The 24,228-nt window shown below is 35.1% G+C and overlaps 1 protein-coding gene across 7 annotated transcripts in view; it reads left to right on the top strand.

Moving 5' to 3' along the window:
• Window positions 1–24,228, top strand: part of SGCG (sarcoglycan gamma) — a 103,785-nt gene that overhangs the window by 33,136 nt on the left and 46,421 nt on the right. For 2 of the 7 annotated variants that reach the window (XM_036404160.2, XM_036404163.2), the window contains 2 exons: window positions 127–255; window positions 18,843–19,040. In XM_036404160.2, the coding sequence (XP_036260053.1) occupies window positions 18,846–19,040 (195 nt within the window). In that variant the 5' untranslated portion in view covers window positions 127–255; window positions 18,843–18,845. The remainder of the gene's footprint in view (window positions 1–126; window positions 256–18,842; window positions 19,041–24,228) is intronic. The other 5 variants (XM_054514060.1, XM_036404159.2, XM_036404161.2 and 2 more) reach the window with 3 other exon arrangements.

Genomic DNA, 24,228 nt, shown 5'->3' with positions numbered 1-24,228 from the left:
TACACAACTGTTTTAGCAGGAGAATTAACCGCTTATGTCACAGATTATAATTAGCTGTGTCTGTGTGCCAGAGCAACAGGATGGAATGCAAAACGTAGCCAAACATGTGAACGAATTTTCTTCCAGTGATATTTGGCCAGACCTAAAATATCTTCCACTCCAGATCTGAAAGTAGTGGAAAAGTTAGACAATTCTCTCTTGGAAAGAGACCGGTTGTAGTTTTTTCACAAGTCCACATTGTTTCAAATCTCCAAGGTAAGTAACAATTTTTAAAAATTATTTTTATATCTGTATTAAAACATTAGAATGTTAAAAAAGGAGGGGTTTTTGTTGGTTCTTTACTTGTTACATGGTTGTAGTGAGCTTCTCCCCTGTCTACATTTCTGTGCAACATTTCAGACTGATTTTGTCCTTACTTAAGGATCATTTTGATGCTTATGTGATTTATTTTAGGGCCTAAATTATGTGTTCATTTTTAACTACTATTATTATTTTTGATTCAGATAGTTTATTTATACTTGTTTTTGCAATTAAAAGTTACATAGTTTAAACCTGCACTTCTGTAATACTAAGAAGCTAAATTAGAAGTTTTAAGTTTAGTAACTTTTAAATCTTTTACAGTATCATGTTACTGTACTTACATAAATATCTGATTTGCAGTAGTAACCTCTGACACTTGTAGCTGTAGATTTCTCTCAGTTTATTTATCAAATACCAAAAGTTAAATTTAGTCAAGAATGGATCCATGGTTTTGCTGAACACTTCTTTTTGGCTTGATTGTGTGATAAAAACCTCCCACCTGAAAAATTGTTACCAAAATTATTTCTAACTTCTGTGAACCATACTTAAATTAATATAGGGCATATATGTGTACAGAACTTGTTTTGCACATTTGTAATCTCTTTAAATTCATTTTCTAGTGGATAATTTCTCTTACTGAAAGAAAATTACCAACTAGTTATCAGTGAATTACTGACTCATTATCAAATGATTTATTGGATGATACTTGATGTCTTGCCACCAATAGTTGCTTGCACTGCATACTTAATCACGAATCTAATTGAGCACAGAAGTTCCTAAAACAGGATATTGCCCAAGTGTGGGAATGTGATTTTAGTGCATCAACACCAGTCAGCTAGGCTCCTTTTACTGAGATATGGGTGTTTTTACTGAATCTGTCTAAAATCTCCTCTTACTTGAGGAGGACGTGACTCATGTCCTAGAAGTGTCTGTCTTATCTCCATTTTCTGGGGGGGGGGGCCTAGGTAAGTGTGACTGATGTTGTCTGTGTTTGGAGTGATTAATTTTGGTCTGCACAGTCACTTCCAAGTGAGTAGTCCATTTGAGTGAACTATAGGAACTTTGTACCATAAAGTTCTGGAACTTTGCCATGAGTTATGATTTTGGAAGTTTTGTTTGTGATAGTCACAAATGATGCCACTTTGGCTGAGATGGATTTCTGATTATCTTCTAAACAAATGTTCTGTTAGATACACCCCTCCTTTCTACCATGTAATGAAGAAAAAATGCTCCTAGAATACCACCAAAGGATAACAACAAGTGCATGGGCTTAAATTAAAAATAAAAGAGTCTAAATTAAGCCCAGCATTAGAGGGAGCTACTTAAAATCTCTTTTCCAAACCTTCATGCTTTTGCTAACAGCATGCAGCTCTTTCCTGGTTGAAAACTCAGTGGTTTAAAGCATGTTATATTTTGAGTTTTATTCATAATCATAAGGCAGATAAAGTTATATGTACAAAGAGCTTCTTGCTTGAATAGCCTCATGAGATTTTTTTTCCTTCCCGTGGAAAGTAATGCCTTGTACATGAAATACAAATCCCAGGTCCTAACCTCTTACTGTTTTTAATTATTTTCATGACTTGGAATTCAGTAAGCTGGATTTCCTGTGGACTTATTTCTCAGAGTTGATTGTCTTACATGTTTAACAAGCAGTGACTGAAGGTTTTTTGTAACAGAGACATTTACAAGCTCTTTTTCTCACATCTGTTTTCTGATATTTTATAAGGTCTTCATGCCCATTGCAGTCCCTCAGTTAAGACATAAATGGGGGTTCTTATTTTCTCTGTTATTTCATTTTCAGACAGTTTGCAGGAATGTAGTATTTGAGGCATCTGCTTGTCTGTTGAATTTTCAATTGAAATTGGCCAAGAAACTCAAAAGCTATTGAAGGAGGTAGGGAAAATGAATGGGAGACGGATGGTTTAGACATTGACATAGGGTTTGGTTGCTTTTTTATTTATTAAACCAGGCTAGAAGAATCATGGCAGTTTGGATAACAGGTTAATTCAATATCCTGGTCAAATTTGCAGCTTGGGTAATAGTATTCTCACTATTTAATTCATCTTAGCTTTGGCTACCTGGGCCAGTCTTCTCATTAAACCTTTCTGTATATCTGCCAAAAGCTGTTAAACAGTTGCTGCATTTCATGCCATGGTTGGTTATGTTTCTGTGGTGGATGAAGTCTGTCTAAGACTGTGAAGAGAAATATAAACTAAAATACATAAATATTTTTTTTAATGGAGTGTGGTATGTACTGAAGTGTTAGATAGTGCTGGTGGCAGCCATAAAACACATGTTTTTCGATATGTTCCTTTGTGGATATGTATATCCTGAAGGTTGCCTGTAAGAATCAGGTATATATGTATTTTCAATAAAGGGATGTAGGGATCCTTGTAGTAATGACTGTTAAAACTCCTCAGTTCCTCCCCGTTTATTTGCTGTGCTGTCAGTGCTCTGAGGAACAGAAATTTTAGTACCTTTGCTTCACATTACCTTTTCCCAGTATTCCAACTGCCAGATACTAAATTTTATACAGACTTTTTGCAACCTTGCTTTATTAGTTGTGGATACTAGTTGCTTTCAGAAAAGGCTGACTGTGGAGTACAACAGCCTGTTTCATGTTAAAGTTTCACATAGGTCCTACCTTGAATTTGCAAGCTGTTAGACCTTTCTGAGAGAAGCATGCAGGCTCCTGATGGAAGTAGATGTGTCTGCAAAGTTCCACTGCACCCCATTTCCTCAGTTTTGAGGAAAAGGATTTTAAGTGAGAGGCAGTAATAATTAAATAAAAACCATGTTCTGGTGACTCCAGACTGCTGAAAACAGAATAAAACGGAAAAGTTTCTTAAAAAAGAAATTCTCTGAAATGAAGCTGAGTCAGTAGAGCAAAGCTGTGGTAATGAACCCTAACCACAGATCAGGCTATATTAGCAATGCTTTAGATATCAAGCTCCTTCCAAAGGCTTCTTCCAGTCCAGCTTTGAATAGACTGGAATCGATAATCTCCAGAGGTCCATTGCAGCCCAGTTTTTTCTAGGATTCTCGGAATTTGTTCAGATTTTCATGACTATTCACTCTTTTTTTATTATTAATTACCTACTGGTTTTGTTTAGTCACCTGGCTGTATTACTAGCTGGTCCAATCGGCAGTGCTTCAGAGTTCATGGAAGAGGGCATTTAATTTTAATTTAAACAATTTAATAAATACGTGAGATTGGTATTGAGTGGTATTCTCAAGCCACGTAAAGTTGCTGTATGTCAATGAGAATTAACTGTAATATTTGACTTTTACTTGGAAATACAAGGAAGGAAATAGATGGATTCTGAACTTAAAGCCAAAAAACTAACAGTGAGTATTACTTTAATATAAGCATTCCCTATGAGATGAAAAGCCATGGGAGGATATTTGTACGCCTGGCAGAAAAGGTTGCTGTTATTGATTTCCTGAGTGAAAGTTTTCACTATAGGGATAATAAAATGATAAGACAGATTTCAGCATGTGTAGGAAGAAGAGGTTGATTTGAGTTTGTCCTGAGTGCTAAACAAGAAAGTGAACATGGTGAACGATCCCAAAAGCCAGCACAGTTGAGGCTGAGAAGGCAGTATCAGGTTTGTTCCCTCCACATTCACCTGACAGTGTCCTGATACACATTGTGCCTTTGCAGTATACCTCAAGACTTGCAGCATATATTCTGGTGCTACATAAAGTTGTATTTGAGGGCTGAAGTGTGGTCCAAGTTTACCCAGAGGGTACTCAGAGCCAAGTTTATGTAGTATGGATGGGGGTGGCATAGAATTTTATGGAGTGGAGCCAAAACCTTTGTAGGGTGGGCAGCATGACCAAGAAAAGACCTGATAGTCCTGTGATGCCCGTGCTACTTTTCAGGCTATTTTTCTAGTCTCAAATGCTCAAACAGACCTGATGTAGCCTGTACACCAGAAAACTTGCCTTATTTTCAGCCCTTCTGTTTAGTATAAGAAAAGAAATTTTTTTTCTGGCCCCAAAACTTTTCTTCCCTGTAACATTCTACTTCTAGTTTCGTTCTGTTATGGTAGGTATTTCCCACTTAATGAGAATACTGATGACATCTGCTGAAATCTGTTGTCTTGCTTAAACATGGAACTGCATTACAAAATAGTGTATTTCATTTTGAATTATTTCATGAGTTATTTGATAATTGTGTTCAATGCATGTGTGAAGACAGTGCTTCCAAAAACAGAAATGCAGTTCTTATATTGACAAAGTTGTGTAAGACTATTAATGTATTGTCATAACAGAGAAAAAAGCATTTCTAAGCTATATTTGATAAAACCACTGTATTTATTTGAGTACCCTCCATTCTTTCTGAATTGAATATTTTGTTGAAATTCTGTTAGTAACAATTTTCACAATCTGTGAGAGTACTTTTTAAATGTATATTCTAATTTTCTGTTTTGCTTTTAGTTAAACATCTGTTGAACTGATAGTATTGTGATTCACACTTGGTGATTTGTTTTAACTGATTTTAGTCACGTTTATGGAAGAAAAAGCTGTGTCCCTTTAGTCATATTGAAAACATCTAAAATACTATTTAAATTGAGAGCATTAATATGACTGTCTTCCTGTATCAGAAATCATAAGGCAATAACAAATGGCTTTAACTCAAGAAAAATTCAAAGCTAGCATTCAAAAAATTATGTAGAAATAAGCTTTGATTTAGGATTGTTTGGTAAGCAGAGTGTATAAATGGCTAGAATGCAAAATAAGGTAAAGGCAGCAGAAAGCAAAATTAACCTATATTCTTTTACATTACCAAAAAATTCCATCTTTTGGTACCTTTTTCTTCTTTTCTTTTTTTACTTTCTTCAGCATTCCTAGGTCCTTCCTTGTTCTCCCCATATTTTACAGTCTCCACTTATACATCTTGTGTTTGTTTCCTGACTGTACTCACTACTTAACCTTTTTATCTTATCTTCAAGTATCTACTCACAGTGTTTATTTTACTGTAATTAAAATGTGGAGACTTTTTTACATATCTGATCACATATTTTGTTAATTCACAGCTAAAAAGAAATAAAAATATTTTTAAGATGAGTTTCCCCTAACAAAAGAGATCTCCACCTTGTGGTAGATTATCTTAAATTTCAGCTGAATTTATCCAGCATTTTCTTTAAATTGAAATAATAGATTCTAAAGCTTTGAGGGCACTCTGCTTATGTACACCAGGGCCTGACAAAAATCTCTCAGTTGTCCTTATGTTGAACTAAAGCTTTTTGGAAAAGTGATTACCTTCCAGAAATGTGTGTGACATTGTTCTCCAGCTGCCAAGTAGGAAATAAAGACCTATCCTAGGCAGAGTTTAGTTACCCAGTTGGTAGAGAACAGTCCAAATCACTGCAAACCTGGACTAGGTGAACCTGCAGGCACTAAGATATAGCATAGTTTATCTTGCCATCAGAATCTTGCATAATTTTCCAGAATTTGAGTGTAGGGAAGCCTGATTTGCAGCTCTTGGTTCTCTGATAATATCTCAGGCTACAAAAACTGATGGATGGGTCAAGCACTACTGTCCAGATCTGAGGAACAAACAATGTCTAACCGAAGTTAAAAAGACCAAGGTATACTTGTGCTCTGTGGATGTCTTTTCCTACGTATGCCTAAAGAGTAACTTTAGAAACTTCAGACATACTTTCTGGAGAAGGTAATGTGCTTGTTATTTGTTTCAAATAGGAATTGTTTTCCAATTACTCAAATTAGAATCTTTAATATGAAGAAATCTTCAAAATGAAGAAAAATAAAAATAAATCCTACATTTCAGATTATACTACTTGATTTACATCAGTAAATATTCTCTCAACTAAAGGATTTTAGTAATGCCTGCTGATTTCTATTTTGGAGTAAATACTTTGTATTTTTGAAATATGAGGAGTGTATATGTTATGACAAATAAGAAATCTTTTAGTTTATCTTGGAATGCCTACATACTTAACAGGCAATTTGGGTTTTGCTGATGCTTCATTTATTTTTACAGTTAACTGAAAGATCAGCTGTGTCTTTCGTATAGGTTTTAATCCAAGAACTGGTATACTGATCAAAACCAGTATTTATACACTTGCCATGTTCTTCATTTTCTGTTTCTTGCATTGCATTGTTGCTTTGTCACAGTTGCTTAGAAAGAAACTTAGAGATGGTTGCTGCCTAAACAGTTGGAGTCAACATCACCAAAAAAGGCTTCTGAAATACAAGTCTGATGATGTCCTTATGTGTCTAATACACGTTTAATGGGTTTTCCCCTGTGTAAGTAAAAAGAAGTAATACAGTTGTTATGAGCAGGACTGCAAAGCAACAGGAACACATCATTTTGTAGTCATTGACATTTAAAATTCCTCAGAAAAGGACAGAGGTTTAAAGTATGTAATGAGACGCAGTATACATAGGAAAGCATTTTGCTTCCCTTGCTACTGAAAAATGAATTTTGAATCTTTAGTTTAGCTACATGTGACTTATCAAAAAAGGTACAGTTGTTATTTTCCAGATGCGAGGTCAAATTATTCTATTGTATTTTTTAAAGTATGTATGTGATGAATCACTTGAACTTGGGAGGGAAGACTTGATTACATCTAGTTCTATTCCTCCTTTTGTCTATTTTTATTTCAATTTTCAAAAAAAAAAAAAAAAAAAGCTTCACAGACTATTTACTACCTTTAACTACCTGAAATCATATACCAAGATTTACCAAGGCTAAATAAACTGCTTTTCAAGGTCCACAGCCAACACAGGAAAGCATCACAAAAGGGAGTTATTTTGTAATTGTGTTGAAGTCTGCTAAATGAACTGGAAGTATACTTCTCAAGAGGTAACAGCATTCTACTACAGCAGTGCTTTCATAAAAGCAGCAGCAAGACAAGAAAAAAGAGGAAAAAGTTATGTCAATATGTATGTCTTTATGTACTTAAATAGAGCTATTTGCTTTCACTCTCACCTCTTCCCAGCTCTGACAACATGAAATACTTTTCCTGCAAACAACATTGAGGACAGTGTTAAAGAGCTTTTGCTAGAAGCTCTCTAAAACAGAACTTGCTTTAGGAACATTCTTTCTAGAAGATACATTTTGGCCTTGCTGCTGGTAATCATTGTGGTATCATAGGAAAGCTCTTCTATCACACACATTGAAAATAAAAATAATTTTTTAAACTATTTTTAAACAGAAAAATATGCAACTGCTTTTTTAAAAAGTATCTAAATTTATTCTTTGTCTGGTAATTATGTATACAAGATTATGACACCGGAAACTCTTTCATGATATGCCTCCATCACAGGAATTACTTTAATTTTCTTCACATTTATTTGGAATTTCAGGTCTTTTGATGTGTTTTCAATGACCCCAATGAAGATTATTTTCCCATTACTTCCCAAGTTAGCTTTGCAATTCTGGTCACTGTGTCACACTTCTAAGTGCAACAAATTACCAGAAAAAGCATGACAAATGACAACAATTTTTTAAAAAAATTTTATGCCCACAAGTGTTTTGAGATTTCTGGTATTGTCTCCAGTGAAAGAAAATTGAAGGCCACAAAACAGTTCTTATTTGCATTTAATGGCGCTTAAGAAATGAAATTTTGTTCACAGATTTTCCTGTTTTTTGCTGCAACTCAAACTGACTAGCTGCCAGATCCTGTTTGCAAAGTTTAACTTCAGTGTGTGTGAAAGTAAAACTTTGTAGTTCTGTCTTTTCTTATGAGACTGTACACTGATGATAAAGGAGGAATTAAATGTAATTAAGAGCATCCAAGTGCATTCTGTTGGCATGTGAATAATATCTACTGGGTCAGAATACACAATTGAAGCTACCTAGTACCGATGTGTGTTATATTTCGCTCAGGAAATTTTTATAAAGCACATGGATAGAGCAAGGGTAACAAGATTACTGTGTTGACGTGGGTGCTTGACCAAAAATACAAATCTGTATTTTTGGGCCTCATCACTACTTCTGGTTACACTACAAATTGTTAATTAAGCTTTCACTGTTTCTTTGCAGCTTTTAAAGGATTTTTTGACACAATTGAAAGCAATAGTAAACACACACAGGTCTTGTACCCTAGTCTCTTTTTATTCCCTCTGTACTTTGCTACTAACTTTAGTTTCATCTTTGTTGCTGATTTAAGTGATGAGCACAAACTGGGCTTTGAGTTTGCCCTTTCTCAGCGCTCTTCCCAGATGAAACAGTTACCTCCCAACACAAATCCTGAATTTGTTTCAGAATATTATTGCTGTGTACATAAAAGATGTCCTATATGTTCAAGTACCATGTGTGACCTGCTTCACGATCAGAGATAGTGAGGACCAGTCCCTCATGTCTTGTGTCTTTTTGTAACATCTAAGAATTCCTGTGCTGGGATGCTCTGAGGTATCACAAGTCAACTTTGGTAGGTGTTAAATTAGTATTTAGACTGTAGAGACAGAAACTCTGCTCTGTGGTACTTCCTGAATGACTTTGTATGTACCTAGACATATGTGAATCACTGTCTTGATAGTGATTTTTTTTTTCCTCCATGGATTTTAGCAAAACAGCCAGAGAAGGTAGACTTGAATACCTTCCTACATAGAAGATGTGCAGAGTTGCATAACTTCTGACAATCATTTACCATTGGTGTTATAAATTATTAAATACAGTAAATAAAATTTTTGGTGATTGATCCTGCAACTGTCTAACCTGATACTTTACAAAGACTGTGTTAGTGCAGTCAGAAGTCTTCATTCAGTTCCTTTGTGGGCTAGGGTTTTTTTTTAATTGACTTGTATTTGTTTTTGAGTATCAATACTATATATTTGAGTACTGGATATACACTGAAGATTTGTATTTTGAGTGCCTGAACAAATATATCAAAAAGAAAATCCTAAAGGAGTTAACATCAATGTTCCCCACTGAGGAGGTCTGGGAAATTTCTCTGTACACCTTTTCATTCTGGAGGATGGCTCTGAAGAAATGTCCCAGATGATAAAAAAATCATTAGGAGATATTTTGGACAAATCAATACAATTGATAATAATGAGTTTTCTGTCATCAGGACCGGATGTTTTTCAGAAGGCAAAAATTTTACCTTTCTGGTAAAAGAAGCAAGATAGCACCAGACATGGCTTCATCTTAATTTCAAGAACTTCCAATATATTTAGGTATTGCTAACTGCATGGTTTTAGCTTTACTACTACAATATATCCCCACTGTCCATTCTTCCAAGAGTTTGAGTACAGAGCAGAATTGTGATGAGAAACACACATAAATCTTCAAATATTATTCAATTCCTATTAATTTTTTATATTCATACAGGAAGAATTTTGTCATTGTCAGAGAATACTCCCAGGCAGATTATCCCTATCTTCGTCTTTTGAATAAACAAAAGAGCAATAATGTCAGTTTAAGCCAAAATGTAACCTTTGTTGTGTTTAGAAGTGATTATAAAGGGATTGTAAAGTAAGAGTCACTTATGAATAAGTAAAATGTAGAGTAAGCAAACAGAAACTATCAGATATTTGCAATCAATTGGGGAAGAATGTTTCAAGATGCAGCCATTGAACAGAATCATTTCCAATAAGCTTAGAATTTCCAAAGGTATTGTGGACATCTCCATAGCCCATTGTAATGCAATGCGAAAAACGGTTTTTCTTAAAGAACAAAGGCAATGTCTTAAAACCACGTATTTTCTGTAGCTGTTTCTCAAGTGCTGTGATTTTCTGGACTTGCCAATGGTATTGTAAATTTAAGTGAAAGAGTTTTTCTCTGGAGGACAGTAGAGAGTTTAATATACAATTGAGAATACAAGAATACTTCTGTAGAGCAGTCTTGGAAATGAGCAGCATATTCACATACTATTTTCTGTCCAGCACTTTCTAGCAGGTCTGGATGTATTGCTTTTGCAGACACAAGAGCTTGTGGTATAAATATGGTATCAAGAGTAAAAATTTGAATGTCATTAAGTGTCTTCATTTGCCAGTCTTCAAATTTCTAATACAAAACAGAAATATATCTCTAACAAGCACAATATGTTTTATCTTTGCTAGAAATTTCAAATAATTTACCATTTGGAGTTGTTGATGAAAAGGCTTTAGCAGGGAATTAAGAAAAATTAATCTGTAAATATCAGTGCACAGTTTGGATTTTTTTTCAGTTGTAATGACATCTTTTGTGCCCTACATGCAAATCTAAGTAAAAACGTACAGTTTTGTTATATAGCCCTGTAGAGCAATTTCGTAATGTAAAACAGTTCACTTCCTCTGTACAGGCTGATAAAACATTTTATATTTCAAATGAGGAACTATCCCCTTTTATAAAAGCAATAAGATTTCTCTAAGAAGATGATTTGAAATTGTATAACACATGGCATTCTTGTTCTCCACAGAAGGATTTTATAATCATAGTAATTTCCTTAAATATCATTGACTTCCTTGGGTAGGCAGATATACAGCAAGATGTTGCTAAGTCTTGGTCCTGGTAAATATGTAGTTTTAATTGTGATGTTTTAACTTCTTATGTCAACTGACTTTTGTCTTGCCTAACTTAATTTTTTTAGTAGTAATAAAATATTGGAAGTCTGGGATAGATCACATAGGATGACTCAACTTATATACTGTAGTCTGTAGCCATCATGTCCTTGTTTGGTATTAGATTTTGTGTATTTGAAATTTTAAAAAATTCTATAATTTGATGTTTTATTCAAAATTTTGGTCAACAAGTTACTTGCTAATGTCCTTCAGAATTTTATGCCAGACTTTTACAGTAATTAACTATAACAAGGACTGAATGGAAAAGCTTTATCTGCATACAGTGTAATGTGCACATCTCTTCTGAATAAGGAAATAATTTAGCTGTCACTGAATGAAAGAACTAAAATGCTAGTGAACAAAAACTACCTGTGGTAGATTATAGCAAAAGTTCTATAAATTTGACAGCCACCTTCTCTTCATTTCTCTCCTTGAAGTGTCAGATTATATGTGGATTGCTTTGTAAAGCTTTATTACTTGCAAGGAATGACAACTCTAAGGGAAACCTTCCACTTTCACCTGAAGAAAAGCCCTTTGACACCTGGAAGGATCAAATGATCAGAATAAGAGAGGATGCAGTGTTAAGTAATTTTATAATTCTTTGAAACTATCACTTTATAAATTAGAGTAGGAAAATTTATTAAATCCCCAAGATGTCTCTGTATGTTTATTTTGTCCTTCTTAGTGAGAAAGCCCTTTATAAGGAGATTAAATGCACATGGTTCTTATTTTTCATAAAGAAAGGATTTTTATTAAACTATAAGGAGACAAAGAAGAGTGATTCTCCTAGCCTGTCCATAAGAACAAGATGGCTCTCAGCATTCCTTGCACATTAATATTTTCCTTTCTTCTACCTGAGCTGGTGCTACAGAGCTCATGGTACTTGTTTAAAGACTGGCCCATACAAACACAGGCAGGTAAAGTTCATACCTAACATAGTTAGAAACACTTTCTTAAATGCACAATTAAAGAAAAAGAGGATCTAGGGGAATTAATCAACTCTAGCTTGTGCTTCAGAAAGAGAAACCTCACAGCCAGAAGACAACAATGATTTCTGTTCTGATATTCATGGCAATACACTATGTATCTGGTGTACTTGCAGTCCTTCAAGGAAAAAATAAATCATGTTGAAGAGCAGCTGCTACAGGGGAAAAGTGTATTGGACTGTGGAGGGCAAAATTTATTTCACAGTTAGGTTCATTAAAGCAAATCGTTCACTGTCGCATTTTTATCCACTACTCAAGGCCCATGAGATATCATCTTCTCAAAGGGGTTGGACAATAAAAACTGTACTAGTAAGAACAGATTAGTTACCTGTTGCAAGTTTGATGTTTTAAAATGTCTTTGTGGTAATAAACTCTATTGAAAAACACAGAATGATATTCAACAGGACAAAACAGGGTTTTACACATTGAAACTATGAAACTATGAAAGTACTATTTCATAGTTTCAGGTTTTACACACTGAAACTATGAAATAGTACTTTCTACTATTTCACAAAGAATAGTAAGTAAGGAAACACTTAAATGATCTTAACACCATTAATGGTTCTCAGTCTTTAATTGTTAAGTGAAAACAATGGCTGTATAGACTGCTCTTTTCTCACTTCTTCTGTGTGGTCATTTAATTCTGGTGGGAGTAACATGATTTTATTTTTTTTCTTATTTGAATAATATTTTTTGAATTTTTAAAGGAGAAAAATAAATATAATTGAAAGATAGAAAACAAATTTTTAAAAATTACTGTAAATGAGATTCAACAGTACGCATATTAGACAAAATATTTTATATAGCATATTATATTAATATTAATAATATGTTCTAATAGCAATATGCATATATTTATATAATATTAATAATTATGTCATTAATATTTATATAATCTTGTGCTGTGAGGGACTGCCTTTCAGCTCTACTTAAAAATGTGCAAAGCTGTTAATTGTGACCATGTCATAGTTATAATGCCAATGTGCATGGCAGGGTATGCAAACAATTAACTAGGCCATATAAATTTCATCACTAGTTTCCACAAATTACACTGCAGGGATCTAGCTCTTTTCAGCTGATGACACTAGTTTACAATTCAAATTGAAATATGCTAGATACCACGAAAATTTCAACAAAGCAAGGTTGAACAAGATTAAATACAATATGGTGGAAGGGCTGAAAGTAATTATAAAATTTTCACCTAATCATGAGAGTTTGATTTTTCCCTGTCTTTCTGATTTTTTTTGGAAAGCTTTTCCACATAGATTCCAAAGGTTTCTCATTTTTTTCTCTGAACAACAGGATTGCCTAAACTGTCTTTCATCTTTCAGGAAGATACTCCAACAGCATCTCTTTGCTGTTGGTTAATCATTGGTCTGCTTCTGTGTTCACAAAGACAAAAGTGTGCATGCCTGAATGCACTAAAGTGTGAAGCCTTGGTGTACTTCTGATGTTCATATTATAGTAATACCCACCTAGCCCAATACAACACACACAAAAAATGAGCATAATATTCCATGAAGATACCGTATGTAGATCGTAAAAGTAGTTTTCACTTGCCTTAGCTGACAGGTTGTTTAATTTCAGTTTTCAGTTCGTATACAATGGCACAAGAATTTAAAGATATTGAAATGGTCTTTTCACTGTGCTATTTTTGTTTAGCACTATCACCTTTTTCATGCCCACACCCATTGTGAATTTTCTTGCATGTGAATGAATAGACTTCATGTAAAGTGATGTCATGGTTTAGGGATGGTTGGTGTCCTCCAATTCAGAATTCCTATTAAAACCATGCCGCCACTTGCTCCCCCTCCCCTCCAATTGGAAGCACAAAAGGCAAGGATCATGGGCTGAGATAAGAACTGTTTGCTGGAAACAGCAATAAGATAAGAAAAGGAACAGTAAAAGCAACAAAGTTAACAAGAGAAGGTATAGCACAAAGAAATTACTTGCATGGAAAGCCTGCAACAATAAAAAAATACCAATCAGTTCTTCCCAAACATGTGTTTTTCCCCTGAAAGGAATGCCCTTTTCCTCAGAAGCCAGTCCCTTCTCCCCCACCCCTGGCAATGACCTGCTGGGGTATAGAAAAACATCAGGGTCCTGGACACACCGCTTCAATAATGCCTCCTTCCAGCTGCTGCAAAAAATTAACCTTGTCCTGACCAAAACCAGAACAAGAGGAAAGAGTAGATGTACTGATGACTGTTTGTGAAGAAGAACATGCATAGTACAGGCACCAGTGGTGCAAATTTCATCATGAAACCTCACCAGTTCTTATGAACTCCAATTTGAAAAGGTTTTATTGAATGTTAAGCTTTTTGCTGAAAATATAAATGCTGATAATTACATAATTGTTAATGGAATGACCACGGGTTATGAGTATTAACCAACTAAGTAGTGCTGAATTTAAAATGTTTTCTAATTGCATGTTATTATCAGTTGCTTTATGACAACATGACAAAGTACTCGAGTAATGCAGTTCAGAGCTATTTGTAAAGGGGTGTTTTATTTAAATGAAAATAACAGCCATTTATGAACAAAAACAATGAAAATATATTTTTACAGTTGAAATATACTGAGATTACTTAATTGATTTTTTCAATACTGTCTTCAGTATTTCCTACAGATAAGTCATTCCTGAAAATAGTAAAAATATCATGCTTTTATTCAGGCTTGCTTTCCTAAGCAGGCTAAAGGATAAGTTTTCAAATTACTTTTTAAAAACATAGGTGTCTTAAGTGAATATTTCAGAGCTGTCAGAATAGGTTTTGAACTTGATGCCCAAACTAACCTCAGTCCAACAGTAACATTTGTGATAGACAGTTTTTCAACGTCTTTCATAATTAATATTAATATAAAAATCTCCTGAACTTCAGAATCACTCAAATGACTGAGACCAGTTTCTAAGTTTTATATCAAAGAAGGTGCATTATAGCCAGGGAAATGTTCTGTCATTATTATATATTTTTAGAGGACAATTATAAGTGCAAAGAGCATACAGGTCTTTCATGGGCATCTCATATGTATTATTACAGGCATGAATTTCATGCCTTACATGCAACACAATGTCTGAACACATGGGAAATCTCATGAGGTCAAAAATCTGCAGTGTTACTGGTTGCTCACAAGTTTGATCTATCATTTAAAATCTGTGAAAAATCTTTTGGTAGCTAATTAGCATTCAGTATCTGGTTTAAATCAGCGAATAGCCAAGAAGTAATTTGATTTAAATGGATCCCTGTAAAATCGATGTTGACAATTAGAAAATACTTCTAAATAACAAACTATCGTGATAGAGCTCAATCCCATGAATTATGGCCAAATCTACAAAAATCCATAGGGAATGTGCTGATTGTGTTGGTCGTTGAATAGAAGCATCAAGAAATTCCACTTCCAATTAAGTAGTTTATTTGTAGTAGCTTTTTTATTGTGGTACTGCTGACCTGATGCAAATAAGATGTTTTCATGGCCCATTTGAAGCATGTAAGAATTTTCATTCTGAAACTCAATTGCCATTTTATCTGCACTATGGCTTGCCAGTGTTTCTTACTCTTAGTCACTGTGTGCTACTTCCTTGTAAAATAGTTAACAGAGAAAAGATAACATTTACCAAAGTCATTGTGCATTCTGCAGGGTTTCTTGCTTCTCCCAACACAACTAACTTGTGTACATCCAGGTTCTAAGTCACCACTTCCTTCTTGGTGCCTGTTTAGAATGCTCCTACACAACCAGTTTCATGGTTATTCCACTTACAAATCACATTTCTCATCATAGAACTAAATACCTCTTGTTCTTGTTCTATGAATCTACCTTGGATCTTGGCTGACTTCACAACATAACTATCAGGTCTGCCTATCTAAGGCTTTCCTTTCAGCCCACTTTTCTAAAACATCCCAGACTTAGAAAAAGATTTCTTTCTGACTTCTCCAGACATGTCGGAGATTATTTTCCTATGTGATTTTAGCTCGTGAGCATACAGGTCAGTAATATGGAAAGTTGATTCTCCCAAAAGAAACAGTCCCAGGATCAGTTCTGAAAGAATTTCCACTGTAATTATGTAATAGTAGGACACTAAATCTCTTAAAAATCATGAAAAATTCTGTAAGGGAGAAAAACTTAATCCTTCTCAAAGCATTCAGTTGTCTAGGCAAGCACTGCCTATTTACTATGACCAAAGCAATTTTTGGCAGTATTAATAAACGCTCAGAAACAACAGAACTGTTTTCTGTCAGGAAAAAATAATCCATGCAGGGAACAATGCTGTGCTGGGAGATGTCCCCTGTGGAATTTCTGAAGGGCTGAAAACAATCACAAAACTCATAGGCTTTTTGCTGAAATGCATAATGGATTTTGACCTCACCTCATTAAACAGCAGTACATAATACATTATGTATAAAACACTCAACTCACTAAGTAAACATTTTACAACAGAGTAAAAATGGAACAGAGAAGAAGAGGAATTAGAAAAATCCTATCTTGTTGTGAAATTACATGCTTTGGAAATAATTCTGGTGGAAATGTCTACAACATATAGGCATACACATATGCAAAAGTCATCACAGGCTCTCCTTCTTTCTCTTTTGATGGAGAGAAGTTAAGCAGTCCATTCAATATCTAAAATTCACATCTAACATAAGTCAGATAACTAATTCCCAGCAGGGAGACCTATCTCCATTGACCATAAAGGGAGTCCAGGTTGACTGGCTCAGATATTCAGGGCTAAATTGTTCATATCTGACGTTGTGAGATGAATTCCAACCTCAGAGACCACTGTAATGAGGCTGCATAAGACCGTGAAAATGTTACAGTTAATTAACTCTTCTGCAAATCGTCTCTACTGCAAAATTTACCTTGCAGGCGTAGGGAACAACAGCGCAAGGAGCAGGCAAAGCAGTCTGCCTAGTGAAGGGGGCATAGAAGAGATGCAAACAAATTCATGTGTGAGTACTCACCACACAGAAACCAGCAGCACCCCAACCACTCACCCGTGTCCAGCAGGACCAGGAGGGATGCCTTCTCCCCTTTCCTTCTTCCCCACCACCCCCTGTGCATGGCAGGAAGCTCTACAGGATAACCTCAGAGTCCTAGCCATGCCTATCCTGCCTACTGCAAATGTTAACCACGTCCCAGCCAGAACAAGGACATAGTTGTACTGCTCATGGGCAAGAACTGCACAGCTTATTTCTCAAAGTTTGCCTCTGGTTGTTACCAGATAAGAGTTACTGCGTCCTGTTCTGTAAGTTATGTGTTGAGAAGAAATTTGTGTGGAAGTAAGGGTGAAGGTTTGTCTAATCATCTTACAGAACCCGTTGTATGTATAAATGTCCCAATATCTTATGGCAGCACATGGTAACAGAGATTTCAGATAAGGGGCAACCTCTGTATGGTTTACTATACAATAATTAGGTAGAAAACAGAAAAGACATAGTGTTAACTTATATGTAAACAGCATTCTATAATGAGTACTATGTGCTTGAGTAATACACAGAACTAAAATACATAATCTGATATTTTTAAACATAGTTCATCTGTTAAATATTAAGAAACCTCTTGTAAATCTTGTAAATGTTTTGCACTAAGATTAAGCCAATTTATTTCAGAACCTATAATTCCTCAGTAATAAATTGTTATACTGTTTTCAACAGTGAAAATATTTATATACACAGTCTATAAGCAACTGAGACTGATAGCAGAAAAAAAATATAATATTTTACCATAATGTCTGTAAGCAAAATTACATTATGAACTGCCAATTATTTGGTCTCATTTTTGAATATAAATAAACAAGAAATTAATTTCTTCTGGTGGAAGTGCAGAAATAAGATGACTGCTGCATATATACAAGGGGCTAATATATAGGCTTCTGTTCAATTGTAAACTTATATGGCATTCTCTATCTTGCTAGGAAGCTAAAGGAACAAAAGATGACATCTTTCTAAAGATAAGGGTTAGAACTGAGAGCCACAAGCGTGTTACAGACATAGGATGGCTCTGCAGGAAACTTGAACAGAGGCAGGGGTGTCTTTTGATCATGTTTTGAAAGCTGTGTGAGCAGAGCATGGTGATCTCATTGATAGGAGGAAATTCAGAATTGAGAGTAGACCTTGTGTGAAACCTTTCTGAAGGCACTCTCATTTGAGAGCATTATATTATAGGAAAGTGGACCAGTTTTTGGATGTAGGATGCCTGTGGACATAGCTGGCTCATGGGAAGGGCTTGACTTTGCAATACCTATTTTGTTTCTGACATCCATGATTGGGTTAGAGTTTTTTTGCTTTTTTTGCTCAGTGTAGAGTTTTCATTCTCAGAATGAGTTTTCATTCTTTTGGCCAAAATTGTGAGCTTTAATGAATGGTTTGAATTGTTGGTGGTCTCTGTGCTGTAAATGTGGAAGTTAGTGAATATTCTCATGTTTTAAGGAAATGCAAGCTTGTAAGATTCTTTTAAATTCAAACAATGCTTCTTTAAGAGCTATAGTATAAAGTGAAACAATGCTTCTTTAAGAACTATAGTATAAAGTGAAGTTGTTTAAACCCAGTAGGCAGTGCTTTTAATGTTGATATATCTTTAAATATGAATATCTGATTAATTGAGAAATCATTATTTCCTGTACATCATAAAGAATAATTTAATTTCTTTATATACATACTCTGAAGCCTAATTATGTATTGGCATTCCAACTGATACATACTTGTGAGCTGTAGATTATGATACAATGCCATGAAATATTTTATGATGAGAGAACTAGGCAAATGGGAGAAAAGTTTTGCCATTCTTTTAGGATGAAATAAATTTAAGCCTCCTGGAAACAGCAGTTAATGCAGTTCATATATTAAAACATTACGTTGAGTGTATAAAAAACTAAGATGTAAGTTGAAAAGAGCAGAATAAAAATGCTTTCCAGGTAAACTTCATAAAGTTTCTAGTTCCTAGCTATTACAATTATATCTTTATATTTTCCTTGAAGTTTTATATAAATATTGTCACTTAAATTAAGCAACTAAGCAGTTCCCTTTCTTTTTTTTCTTTACATAGCAGATGGTACGTGAACAATACATGACAACGACACCAGGCACGAGCCTAGAGAGGCCGAAGAATGAATATGTGTACAAAATTGGAATTTATGGCTGGAGAAAGCGTTGTCTCTACCTGTTTGTTCTCCTCCTGCTTATCATCCTAGTTGTGAATTTTTCTTTGACAATTTGGATTCTTAAAGTGATGTGGTTTTCCCCAGTAAGTGTCCTCTTTAATTTTCCATTCTTGACTTCTCTTCCCTGCCTCACCCCTTCACCTATTTTGTATGTAAACCAGCTTCTCTGTAGGTAATGGATGGTTCTTTTTTCTTTCTTCTCAACTGTGATTTGCACTTTGGCTGAAAGTATGTTAGAAAAATCTATCTTTGAATGTACTTCCTCATATATAATTTCTGTATTAGTAATCATTTTTGAAATACTGAGGTTGTTGATGCTTTACATTGCAGTGAATTCTAGCCATTCTATGAGAATGTATTTTGCTGTTGTCTCATAATCTCTGTTTAGTTGATAGTTTATAAATGTATTTGTCGTAATTTTATCTCATACAGAATTCCTTAGTTAAAATATTGCTGACAGCTGCTGTGGTTTTTAAGCTTATTTCTCCTATTTATCATCATCTAAAATTTAACAATTTATTTGCCCAATTAATTACAGCTTGGAGGCAATTATCACTACTTCATGCTTGAGGCCCAGCAGCTACATAATTCAGAAATGAATTTAATAACTTTCCACTGTCATATATATATTTTAATATTTATAATGGAATTTTGCATGTAGTAAATTAAAATGTAAGTTTCAGAAGTCTGCAAGAGGCAGCTTTAGTCAGGATCAGTGCATCAGTGAATATTGAAGCTAAGCTAATTTGCTCCTAACATGCAGTTGTGATACACAGATGATTTGAATAGACTTGTTACAAGAAGAACCATAATAATAAATTTCTACAGCTCTGCCCTGGCTACTGAAGAAAGTTTCTGCTATCTATTGTTATTGCACCTCTGTCATTAAGGGAAGACCACTTTATCTTAACATAAATATTTCTATGCTCACTAAAAAGAAAAGTATGTTAATTTTCAGTCCTACTTACTAATACAGTTTTTAGTGCTTGAATTCCTGTGAAGGGTCTTCCCCTACATGAATTCTTTACAGCACTGTTACTGCCATACAGATTAGAGTGCAAACCATCTTAGATCACAGATAATTTTTCTCTTATGCAGCTCACATGGAAGATATGCTTTTAGTGCCTGCCTGTCATAACTCACAGAGAACATGAAAAACTTATAATTGTTTTCTGTGTGGCTCAGGGTTCTATTTTTACAGAGTTTTAAAAAATATTTTTTGTTGATTTGATTTCTACATATGAGCTTAGGGTATTTCTTCTCTGATACCAGTGAGGATTTAAAAAAATTAGAAAGTCTACTTATAGGAATGCCCATCTCCTTGTAGTTCCTGTGTGGAAGATACCAAATGCCTTGGTCTGCTGAGGGACAGTGTCCTTATGCTTTTGCAGGAAGAGCAGTGGAGTAACAGCTCTAGCAGTGCAGGTTTACATCCTTCCACAGAGTGAAAGGGCTGTGAATGCCACAATTACAAGGAATTTCCTAATTCTGTGTTAAAGAATCTGTATGCCTGGTGTGCCCAATTGGATAGTGACTTAACTGTAATGCCTTCATTAATGTGGAATAATTTTAGGGAAATACTGAAATTCAGATAAATATCAACTGTAAATACATTCGTGCAAAGTGCACAGGTATGTCACAATCCTCAGCAAAAGTGAATGTGATGTTGTTAAGAGGAGAGAACTTCTTTTACTGGGTGTTGTTTTAATAGACTACATCTCTCAAGACAAGAAGTAACTCTGAGGATACCAGAAATCTCACCCAGAGAATCACAGAGAAGCGCTGCTAGCCACTGAGTCTAAGAAGGATGTTTAGTGCACATTCAAAGTCTGGAAGCATATAATTGAAGCATCACAGTTCTTTCCTGTGTCAAAGGAAACACCAATTATGAAGAATTAGTGTAATAGTTATAAGAAATTACCAATACTATCGTAAAACCCTTTTCATGATGGAATTAAGCATTTATTTCTCCAAGTATTTTGTTGCTGTTTGAAAAGAGAAGTATCAGTATAGTGTCAGAATTAGATTTTTATGATTCGTGAGTTCCAAGCTTGACAAGTATTTGCTGTTTAGGAAATGAGTTGATTGATGTATATCACACTTATCCAATTAAGAATTCCCATGACTGGGAAGAGTTTAAAAGTAATTGTGAAATATTATCCTATATGCAATCACCAGTTATTTAGCAAATATTAATCTGTCAACTGTAACAACACATACATTTAGAGATTATAGGACTATGTTTAATATTCATAATAGATATTGTATTTATACAAGAAACAAGTTGTATTGTCACTAAGGCTGATAATCGTATTAGAAAAAATGTTGCCAACATTTTAAAATATATTTTTATAGTAGAGTCCTGAAGAGAGTGTATGCTGAAGGAAAAATTCAAGCATAATATGACTGCAGTATATAATTTTATAAGGAAAACAGATTTTCAATAATAGAGGTGTTGGTGCTTTAGTGATTGATTGACGTGATTCTATAGCACAGCCCTTTCATATGCCCACTCAGAGCTGACAAACTGGTTATTTAGACATCAAAGTTTCCTTAGTTGTTTAAAAAATGTTCTCTTTTTCTATAAAGCATCCTTGACTCTTTCATTAAGTAATAACTTGCAGTATACAAAAATCACATGCTATGTCTATTCAGAGATCCAGATTAAAATAATAATGAAATTATGAACAGAGCTTGAAGCATTGAATTAATCCATGCACACATGTCCTGCCTTAACCCCCATAAAACCAGACAGTGTGATAAATACCAGCAAAGAAGCTAAGCTGATAAAAGAGAACATGAACCAGACACAGATATGCTGCAAGATGAATAGAGTTTGATCTCCTTTTACAAATTTGGAATGATGAAAGGCAGAAACTTTTCTAAGCTCTATTGTTTGAGAGGCCTTTAGCATCAAATGTAGATGACTAAATGGAACAGAATTTCATTGTTTCATTTAATTTCACTTCATTTCATTTCATAAAAGCTAGACTAAAAGAGAACAACCTGAACAGAGAATATATCCCTTTTCTCATGCTGCCCAATTAAAAAACATACGGGCATCTCCAAATTGTGCACATTAATTCAAAGGTATCAGCTGTGCCTCATTCATTTTTTTTTCCTTTTCTCTCTTGCAGTTCAGAGGGACAGGGTCTGAAGTTTTTTGTGGGAATAAGCAAAGAAACTGGTGAATTTATTATATTCAGCTGTTTCAGAGAAGACAAATAATTATGACTTGAGTTTGGTGAATATGGTGAAATAGAGTAATTTTAAAAATACCATTATTTTTGCATGAAAATCAGTTTGAAAAAGAGTTGGGTTTTTTCCCCTGGACAACATATCACATTTCTCATGTAATGGAAATTTCAGATTCTGTTTTTAACATAGTGAGGCTTTCTGAGCACTAAAAGGGACTGCTAGTTTTAAGAGTTTAGAAAACTAAGAATCTTAACTAGGGGTTTAAGGCTGCAAGGATGTCAGAAGTCCTGTGGACAATTCTGAAGGATCTGTTAGGTCTGAAAGAGAGGACCTTCCATGTCTCTGATATCTGCTGTAAGACAAGTGTGGCAGGATGGAAGCAGTGAAGATTTCTAGAGGGTGTCAGCAACAACTTCTGAAGAGGACAATTAAAGGTGGCGCACAGCTGGATCTGCTACTCACAGGATCCCATGGGAGCCAGATCTGAAGAGTAAAGTTACCCAGAAAAGCTTGATCAAGTTTAAGGACTGTATCCTCCAAATGTAGGATGGATCAGTCCTGATAGTTAGATAAATTCCTGGCTTAGCTGGGCAGGTTACTTGTGATGGAGCTTCAGTGAAAAAGTAGTATAGAAGAGTTGGAAGTAGATAAAGGCTACAAAGAAGAAATTTCTAAATAATGTCTGGGCCAGGCTTTCTGTGTGAGAAACACCAAAGCTCAGCTTCAGTTAAGAATTACAAAGGGCAAATGGCGACAAGATGATGTGCATCCATTGGTGCAGAGAGAACTGATTCTCTTGCAGAGTCACCCTCTACAGTGTTTGAAAGATATTGGAGACTGGGGAGATCCTTGTTGGCTGGAGGAATGCAAGTGTTGCACTTGTCTTTAGAAAAAGGAGAACATGGGTTTACCAAGAGTGAATGATGCCTGACCAATCTGATTGCCATTATATGATAAAATGTCCAGAATTATAGATGATGGGAGGACACAAAATATCATTTACCTTGGCTTCAACAAGGCTTCTGACTTTCTCCCACAATATTCCTTACCCTAGTTAGGGTATTACAGCCATGAGGAGTGGACAAACAGATAAGTATAAAAAGTAAACTGCCTGGGTAGTTGGGCTCTGAAGGTAGATGCTAATATGTTGTGGTCTGTATGGAGGGCAGCAATAACCATTGTAATTGTCTTGTCCTGGCTCTTCTCCTTTGCAAAAACTTACTAACCTGGAGGAGGTGACAGAATGCTTGCTCACTGAATTAGCAGGTTATATCAGTGTGGGGGTACCATTCAAAACTTCCAAGGCTCAGGCTGGAGGTCACACTAGCTCCAGGCCAGGTTTGTCATGCTAGGTCTCTTGAACTCAGGTGTGAAAAATGCACCTGATCAGGTGATTACCATTCCTGATGCTCTAGCAAATCTTTTTCAGAAAGCCCTTATTAATTCAGTTATTGTATTATTTAGGTTTTGCCACATTATCATAACACCAGGAACAGTTGTATGCCAAAGATTATTTCTGAATTTTTTTGGCCTCTGATGGAGACACCCATGTTTTCCATGGATTTTAGTGGATACCCCAGCTATCGTGGTCTCCTGGAATAAGAAAGGAAATTGCATTGTATTTCATTTTGATAAGGACAGATAGTAATGCAACTGCAGTGTTTACCTGGACAACTAGTTGCCTTTCTTCAGTGTGGAGTTTTTTTTTTCCTCTGACAAAAATTTTAAGCGCAGTATAAGAGAAGTAGACAGGTCTTTATAGCTTTAGATGCACTGCTAATCAAACATAGTTCAAATCTGCACTCAATCTCAGGTTCTCCTGCCATCCATATCAAACCTTACTTGGGTTTAAGTCTAACAAGAAGAAAGTCAAGTCCTAATACTAAGCCTTAGAATAACCCCCAGGTCACCTTATTGTGACAGGGAGTGACTTGGCCTGTGGAGGGCAAAGTCAATCAGTGTCCAATGTCCAATGCATATCCTAAGCATGGTTCTTCCTAAGAACAGGGTAAATGTTTGGCCTGCTCTTGTGCCTGCACCTCAGGTGGACATAGAGACAAAGGAAATGAGAAC

Source organism: Molothrus ater, chromosome 2, assembly GCF_012460135.2.
Source record: "Molothrus ater isolate BHLD 08-10-18 breed brown headed cowbird chromosome 2, BPBGC_Mater_1.1, whole genome shotgun sequence".
In the NCBI taxonomy this organism is placed as follows: domain Eukaryota; kingdom Metazoa; phylum Chordata; class Aves; order Passeriformes; family Icteridae; genus Molothrus; species Molothrus ater.
The sequence above is the reverse complement of the archived record's forward strand: the minus strand, read 5'-3'. Positions and strand labels throughout refer to the sequence as shown.